Consider the following 7,965-nt stretch of genomic DNA (forward strand, 5'->3'; position numbering starts at 1 on the left):
AGGGGACTGCCCTAGAAGGACCCAGAGACAGACTGAGCACAAGGGGAACTTCTCCCTCCAATGAGGCACTGTCTTCCTGTCCAGCCAGCACAAAATGCACACAGACACTGCCTCTGGGAAGTATATTTTATTTACATTTTTAAAATCTGTAACTAGTCTCTCTTCCTCCTTTCCTTCCCCAGAGACTTGGGAAGGGAAAGAACGGGAACCTCAAAGACCTACCCCCCACATACAAAGACGCACCCCATGGCTCACACCAGCAAATCAAAGTGAAAGAAACATGGGCCTCCTAAAAGGCCCTAGGGCTGGACAGGGGAGGGAGGGCCTGGCAAGGCGGGTCTCTAGAGAGGAAAAGGACAAGGAGTGGGCAGGTCAGCTGAAGGGGTTGGAAAGCAGTCCAATAACCCCCCTCCTCTTCCCTCTGCACCTCTGATGGGGGCAGGGGTGTCCCTTTATTCCTCCTCAACACCAGACACCATGCCAGAGGCTACAGCCGCTAGCGGTCGGGTCTCTGGACACAGAAGACTTTCGCTTTGTGGTCTCCTGATGTAGTCACCACCAGGGAAGCATCTCTGTAGACAGAAAACAGGGGTGAAAGGACGGAGGAACCTGAGACCCAGCCCGAGCCCATTCCCCAGGGTCCTGGGGAAGCTGCTTCAGCACGGCCTCTATTCTAGGTTCCTAGCTGAATCTGCACCTAGTTCTCAGGCCCTTCCCTCAAAACCAGGGAGCTGATTCAACCATGCCCATGCAAACCACAAGAGAATCAATGAAGGAAACCCCTAATATGGGCTGAATGGGACAGGTTCATTCTCAGCTTCCCACACCACAATGGGTAGGTCACAGCCAATCTCTGGACTAGGACTGGATCCCAAAACTGTGACTATACAGGTGGCCTGGCATTCTTTTGTCACAGGATACAACAGGCATTAGGTTTCATTTCCCTTAGGATCCCCTCCCGTTCCCCAAAGGACCTGGACTACCTTACACCAGACAACTTTCTAGAGGTACCAGCCCACTGTGCTTACTTGCTGAGGGCAAAGTCCAGGATCTCAGCAGTGTGGCCTCGGTAGTCAGTAAGCAGGCGGCCGGTCCGGGCATCCCAGAGACGCACAATGCCATCCAGGCTACAGGTGTATACCACAGCAGTGCCGGCCTCCCAAAGCAGCTGAACAATGCCCGACTGTCCCAGAATATGACATAATAACAGAGCAGAAGTCAGGAGGGAGAGAAGACCCCATCCCCACCCTCAGAGAGAGGGAGGCACAGGGCCATGGAGAGCAGGCTGCCTCTTAGCCAGCACAACAGCTCACCATGCCAGAACAAAGACCCAGACATACCTGGTGCTGACATTGGTGCCGGAGTGTCTGTGTGGACAGGTCATAGATAGCCAAGGTTCCATCCAGATAGCCGACAGCGGCCAGAGGCATCCTGGGAAGCAGGTGACACAAGGAAGGCTTTTGAGGCCCTAGATTTATGCACCTTCTCTCCTCCTTGGTGCCAATGTTTGGGTCCCTTCTCAAAGCCACCTCCCTCCTTCAGTCTTCCAGGCTCGGCTCACACTCACACACTGCAGAAGCCCAAGGATTCCACAGAGTTAGACTCACTCTCCTCCCCCTCTCCCAGGCTGGGCTGGGAGGCAACTGTTTCGGGTCTGAACACACCCACCACCTATAGGTGAGAGAAGAGGCTTACAGACCTGGGCTCCAGGTCCCTTAACAAGAGGAAAAGGGCAGGGGAGGGACAAAAGGTTCAGACAGAAACCCAAGCTACTTACCTTGCCGGTGGTGGCACTGACCAGTTTAGCCTGGCAATCCACAGAGCCAGTGAGGATTAGGCTGCCATCCTGGTTGGTGGCAACACAGGTCAAAGGGCCCTGGTGACCCTCAGTCCCTAGAACACAGCAGGGGTATACAGGCTCTGAGTCTTTACCTGGCTCTCGGGCTCCTCCCACAGAGCCCAGCCCACGTGAACACCCTCCCCTCTCCGGTACCTTTCAGTACATGGATGGGGTTTCCCTGCTTGAGGTCCCAAATCCTGATGGTACCATCTTCATATCCTACCACAGCTCTCTTCCCTAAGGACCAAGGCATGAATGACCAGAGCATTGGGGGTGCACTCAGACACACCAAGCAAAGAATGAGCAGGAAGAATAGAGGAGGGGGTCCCCCAAATTCCCCCAGGGGTCACAGGTGGCCTAGCGTGTGGGGCAGCAGGAGGCTGGGAGGACTGGAGTACCCCCAAGTCACTGGATCCACCTCTAACCCCTGCAAGAGACAGCTGCTCTCACCGTCAGGGAGGACACGGCCACAGGTTGCAGGGCAGTTAGGGCCCTGGAAGGTCTTACAGTCACCATTCGGTACCTTCCACATCCAAGTGTTGCCATCGGCTGTACCCGCCAACAGGACAGGGGCCCGGGGGTGCCACTCCATCCACTGCGCAGAGAGGGAGGATCAGCAAGCAAGGCCTGCTACCCAGCCTACCTAACAGCCCATGAACTGTATCCAAGGTGTCCCTGCTTCCGAGGCCAGCACAAACTTTACAGGTGAACACTGGAGCTAGGGGCACTGTGGCTTGAGGCAAACTTCTCCAGTATATATATGTCAGCCCCTACTCCTCCCAGAAGCACTCTCCCCTACTTGGGGTCCCACAGGGTTGAAGCCCACCACTCCAAGGATCTCACCTCCAGGTCTCCTGCTTCAAAGGACCAGACTTCTTCCTTGCTATCGACCTGCCATACTTTCAAAAGACCACTCATGTCCCCTGTGGCCACTAGGGTGGAGTCATGGCTGAAACCAGCACATGTCACAGAGTCTTTATGGCCTGCAAAGAGAATTAGGCAGATTCTGAGGTCAAATTTGCCTGAGAGATATTGCAAGTTCAAGGCCAGCCTTGGCTACATCCAAGTCCAACCCAACTATATAACTTTAAAAAAAAAAAAAAAGAAAAAATGGCAGAAAAAGAACATCAAAAGGCACCCAAATGCTGGGGACACATGACCTACGTATCTAGCAACCTTTTAAAAACAACTAACTAGGAAAAAAGGTAGAACTACGATTCTCAGCAGAACAAGAAAGCGACTCTGCAGCTCTAGAGAACAGAAACTCCAGGTTTCCCGAGAACAGATATGAGACCCCACTATCAACCAACCAGAGCCTCGGCCTCCTAAGCCATACTTCCGTCTTCTCTGAACCTCTTCCTACTCCTACACCAGTACCACCTCCTCCCATGCTCATCTCCACCAGACTCCTTTGGCCGGTTAGTACTTTCTGCCCAAGTGCTTACAAAACAGTTAACTTCTACTGCGGGTTCCTGGATTCAACACAAGACACGGGCCAGTAAACAGCTGCTGGGTGTTCACACAGGCCACCCACCAAGAGGCCCACAAGAACATAACCTCCCCAGCCTCTCACCTGCACACTCAAAGAGCAGCTCGCCATCACTGAGCCTCCACACAAAGGCTTTGTCATCCTCACCGCCTGTCACTGCCAAGGTGTTGGTTTTGGGGTCCAGGCTCACGCAAAACACAGATGCTACCCCAAGAGACAGCCCATGAGAAAGGGGATGGAAGTGTGCTCTCACCCAGAGGCCTGTCTTTTCAGGACCTTCAGGGAGGCACACCCCCTTCCCCCACAGCCATTAAGTCTCTCCTGGAAAGACTGTATCCAATTCTTGTCTGAAGCATCAGGTTGTTGGAAAAACTCTTCCCAAGCCCACACAACTCCCAGGTCCTACTCCAGAGCACATGCCCCTGCTGTTCTGTTCCCGTACCACCCCACTCTGAGGTGCAAGCCAAGAGGCGGGACCATGTGTACTGCTCACAGTACAGGAGAGAGCAGGCTGGCCATGAAGTGAGTGATGAGAGCTTCGTGAGACTGGCTTACTAAGAGCTGGCATCTGAGAAGAGCACTGTTAATGCTCCTTTCGGACTGTAAATTGCTTTTAATTTCCACTTAAGTCACTTCCATTCACTCTCATCCAAAACAGGTTTAAAAAAAAAAAAAAAGAACTCCAAGATCCAGAAAGCCCACAAAGGTGATACACTGCTAAACAGCAGAGGCAGGATTTGAACCCAGGTGTCCCAAGCCATTTAATCCCTTTGGCCCTTCCTATGAATTTCCTGCAGGCCAAGGTCAGTGGCTTTCCCATTTGTCTCTCATAATATCCTGTTCAGGGCCAACAAGCCATACTCAAAAGCCCATCTGCACTGATCTGAGTTGATCCCCTCAAAGGCCTACCTGAGTGCAATGCAAAGGTGACCTCACTATCATCAGGGCCCTCCATGCTACCGACCACCCCTTCCTGGGGTTCCAGGACCCAGCCCTCGTCATTGCCCTCTTCCTCTTCTTCCTCTTCCTCAAAGTCCACGTCTTCCATCTCCTGGGCGAGATCATCTGCTTTGGGAAAAGGGTTAAAAGATGAGGCTTGAAAGATATAGGAGGAATGGGGTAAGGGGTGAAGAGTGACTAGGGTGACGATAGAGTGGGTCATGTATCCAAAGATTAAGGTGTCGTCCCACACATACCGAGCAGGAAGAAAGCGCTTGGGGGGCGGGGAGGGGGAGAGAGACTAGGTCTGAAGACCTGGCCTTGGCCAGCCACAGTGTGGGAAGAGAGGACAGAGGGCATGATGGGAAGGGGGTGTGTGAGGGGAAGGGCCAGGGGAGGCGTCAGGGAACCCCCACCCCGCCAGGCCTCGAAACTAAGTGTGGGGGGTAGGGAAGGAGGGCTGGAAAAGAAATGTCGGTAGGAACGACCGGTAGGGAAGGGGGGAGGGGGAGAAGCAGGGGTCAGAGGCCAGGGGTGAGCGCCTCCTGTCCCGTGGCCTCGGGAGCTACAGTTCTCACCCGGGTCCGGCGGGCCTGGATCCAGTTCTACCACCTCAATAATCTCCTCATCTCCGTGGAAGCTTAGCGTCTCCAGCGGCGGGGTGTCAGCGGCCGCTCCGCTCTCCGATTCGGACTCCATGCGGCGAAACCTACCGATCCACTTCTCTGGGCCCAAACGCCTCCCAGAGTCAGCTCTGCGCGACGACGCGGAACTCGAGCCCCTCCTCCCGGGAGGAAGTAGGCGTAGGTGACTCCCGGCCGAAAGACCGACGGCATCCAAGCCAATAGCGACGGAGGGAGACTGACTGAGCCGCCAATGACAAGGCAGAACTGGGATGACCAGGCCGGGGCGTGGCGGGAGACCCAAGCTCCTCCCTACACGACTCCGCCCCCAGCTGGAGAGAAACAAGCGAGCGTGCGCGCCTCCGGGGTCTCCTGGGAGGAGTAGTTCTCCCGGGCCCGCTACGCTGACTTCTGGGAAATGTAGTTTCTGATCTGTAGGCAGGACGGAAGGCGCGGGGGAGGCCCCTTACGCAAACTACAATTCCCGACGGGGAGCTCAGTGAAGGGGGGTGGGACCTGAACATGGCGGCGGTGGTAGCTGCTACAGCGCTGAAGGGCCGGGGGGCAAGAAATGCCCGCGTACTCCGAGGTAAGCAGAGGGACCCCCGGGAGGGCAGGGCTCTAAAAGATTCCATTCCCTTCACATCCCACCCGGCGCGACAGCAGGAAGTCAGGCTGCCAGTTACTGCCCACACCTCTCTGCAGGATCTTAGAGAGTCTGGGGGTGAAAAGATGCTCGCTCTAGAGGTCACCCCGTCCAACCCCTGCGTTCAGGTTGCACGGCATGTCTAGGGTCTTGCTGCCAGAGTCCCAAAGAAGCCTTTAGACTCCCGCGTTCCAGGGGTTTCACACTCACCGCAGTGCAGAGGAAAGAGCCCTGGGCTTCTGGAGGCTTGAGTTCTAGTACTGGGTAATTAGCGATTTGACCTTGTGCGAAGCAGCTCCTCTCTCGGGCTTCAGTTTCCTCTTCGAGGGGATGGAGTTAGTTATCCTTAAGGATAGCTAAGGCCCTGCAGTTTTAAATCAGTTCCCCGGATTTCCTTCATACGTATGTCTCCGGTGAGTCCCTCTGCAGTCCTTCCCAACCTGTCTTCTGAATAGAGCAGCAGCGAAGCTCGCTGCTTTGGCACCAGGGTGAGGAGCCCGCAGTGACGTGGAAGTAGCTTCCAAAGGTGTCACCTCGATGGCGGCGGTTTTCTTCTTTCTCTTTAGATCCTTCACAGCACTTGTTACTCCAAATTACAGTCACTCCCCTTCCTCAAATCTCAGCCCCTCCTCCCCTCCCTCATCTCCCATACTGACCAAGCCCTACGTACTTTTATTCACAGGGATCCTCTCTGGAGCCACAGCTAACAAGGCTTCCCAGAACAGGACCAGAGCACTGCAGAGCCACAGCTCACCGGAGTGCAAGGAGGAGCCTGAGCCCCTCTCCCCTGAGCTGGAATACATTCCCAGAAAGAGAGGCAGGAACCCCATGAAAGCTGTGGGACTAGCCTGGTGAGTTCTAACTGCCCCTTTGCCTGCCAAGTGGGGAGTGCACTGAAAGGATGTTGGGACCTAGAAACTTCTCTTAAGTTGCAGGTAGTCCCCAAGGGAAGGGACTTGCTGGATTCAAGGGATGGAATCTCAGAGGAGTGAGGCAGGGGGTGTGGAACAAAATGTAAAATTGGGGAGACAGTGGCTTTTCTGTGGAGCAAGCTGATCTGATCTGATTTAAATTTGGTTCGCTGGCTTCATCCTTCCTCTCGGGAGCTGGGGTAAGATTAAAATTGTGGTAGATTATGTTGTGTAGAAGCTAGAAGTGGTTCTGTGAGTTTATTTGGTTCAGATTCTGGCTGAGGTATGACAGTACTTTGCCCTATAGTGTTTTAAGCTTTCCATCTCACCAAGGAGGGAACTGAGGCTCCCAGCTGCGGGTCTCACCAGGTCTTGTGACTTCGTCCTCTTTGGCCCCTACCAAGGCCCTCTTTGAGTAGTAGTTACTCCAATTAATAGACTGTTGGTTGATGTACCTTAGTGGCTAAGCACATGCTTAACATTCCTGAAGCCCTGAGTTCGAGCTGCAGCACCAAAAGGAAAAAAGAGGGGTCTGGGAAGGGACTGAGACAGTGTCACAGAGGGGATATTTTTGCTAGCTCAGAAAGAGCCTGGGCTTCTCAGGCGATCGCACATAAGCATTCAGCAGGAGTGAAGAGGCCATGAATATCAGCCACAAGCGGAGAAATGTTGAGGTAGGCAGGACATCACTGGGCCTTTAGTGCCATTGCCTAGGAGTTTGGAGTTGGCCAGGATTTAGTAGAGGGCTATTACAGTGTGTTAAGCAGGCTGCAACAGGATCTGGTTTGTGGGGTCCCTCTGGCACCCTACCCAAAGAGCAGATAAGAGGTATCACCACAGCATTTGTACAAGTGGCAAAGCTGGACTGATTCTTCCAGTTCCTCTGGCTCAGTCCCAGCCCCTGCCCAAACCCCGTGCACATCTCCCCATCCTTAGGGCCATCGGCTTCCCCTGTGGTATCCTCTTCTTCGTCCTCACCAAGCAGGAAGTGGAGAAGGACCGTTTGAAGCAGATGAAGGCTCGGCAGAACATGCGGGTGTCCAACACGGGCGAGTATGAGAGCCAGAGGTTCAGGGCTTCCTCCCAGCAAGCCCAGCTCCCTGAAGTTGGGTCTGGGGTACAGACCTAAGTGAGGATCACTGCAACCTTGCCCTAGACTATTGACTGAAGTGCTCAGTGGCCAACTGTGGTCACTGCCCCTGAGGCCCACCAGAGGGCGCATGGTGTCCAAGCTGCCATCAGCACCCATCTCTTCCACAGAGGAACCAGCCAAATGGAAATAAAGTTATTAAGTACTGGCATAGAAAGGAAGCAAGGCTGAATTTGTAAGCCCCGGGGAGGGGAGGGGCAGAGTGGGGCTGGCTGCTCATCCCTATTCTCTCACAGAAGACCTGTGTCCCCAGTTGGGTGGTGAAGTAACCACAGACTTCAGTATGACAAAGCCTAGGTACAGGTCCTGGAGACCTAACTCTTTAGAGCTACCGGCCAGGAGGGCAGCTTCCGATGCAGCTTCAACT

General features: G+C 54.2%; 2 protein-coding genes across 4 annotated transcripts in view; one reads left to right on the plus strand and one right to left on the minus strand.

Moving 5' to 3' along the window:
* Positions 1–112: 112 nt before the first annotated feature.
* Positions 113–5,083, minus strand: Aamp (angio associated migratory cell protein). 2 transcript variants are annotated; one of them, XM_021664375.2, is made up of 11 exons: positions 4,847–5,083; positions 4,239–4,394; positions 3,414–3,533; positions 2,684–2,823; positions 2,291–2,435; positions 1,994–2,077; positions 1,778–1,893; positions 1,568–1,671; positions 1,341–1,431; positions 1,029–1,183; positions 113–572 (listed from the first exon to the last, which is right to left on the minus strand). In XM_021664375.2, the coding sequence occupies exons 1-11, from the start codon at positions 4,965–4,967 to the stop codon at positions 497–499; spliced, it is 1,308 nt and encodes a 435-aa protein (XP_021520050.1). In that variant the 5' UTR covers positions 4,968–5,083; the 3' UTR covers positions 113–496. The 2 variants fall into 2 exon arrangements, with proteins under 2 accessions (XP_021520050.1, XP_021520045.1); XM_021664370.2 differs by having other exon boundaries at positions 4,239–4,397.
* Positions 5,084–5,323: 240 nt separating this feature from the next.
* The window catches only part of Pnkd (PNKD metallo-beta-lactamase domain containing), a 66,266-nt gene continuing 63,624 nt past the window's right edge, over positions 5,324–7,965 (plus strand). Inside the window, exons 1-3 of one of the 2 annotated variants that reach the window (XM_021664392.2) lie at positions 5,324–5,480; positions 6,220–6,388; positions 7,385–7,755. In XM_021664392.2, coding sequence (XP_021520067.1) covers positions 5,414–5,480; positions 6,220–6,388; positions 7,385–7,577 — 429 coding nt within the window. In that variant the 5' untranslated portion in view covers positions 5,324–5,413 and the 3' untranslated portion in view covers positions 7,578–7,755. Of the gene's footprint in view, positions 5,481–6,219; positions 6,389–7,384; positions 7,756–7,965 lie in introns of those variants that run through there. The other variant, XM_021664385.2, reaches the window with a different exon arrangement.

The sequence above is a fragment of the Meriones unguiculatus genome, chromosome 15 (genome assembly GCF_030254825.1).
Source record: "Meriones unguiculatus strain TT.TT164.6M chromosome 15, Bangor_MerUng_6.1, whole genome shotgun sequence".
Taxonomy (NCBI): Eukaryota; Metazoa; Chordata; class Mammalia; order Rodentia; family Muridae; genus Meriones; species Meriones unguiculatus.

Excerpts from the sequence above, each read along its gene's own strand:
- Aamp (XM_021664370.2), bottom strand. The coding sequence starts at position 4,967 with ATGGAGTCCGAATCGGAGAGCGGAGCGGCCGCTGACACCCCGCCGCTG. Across the intron at positions 4,398-4,846 it reads TCCAGGCCCGCCGGACCCGG|CAGATGATCTCGCCCAGGAG; the intron begins GTGAGAACTGTA and ends CTTTTCCCAAAG. Across the intron at positions 2,436-2,683 it reads TTGAAGCAGGAGACCTGGAG|TGGATGGAGTGGCACCCCCG; the intron begins GTGAGATCCTTG and ends CTCTCTGCGCAG.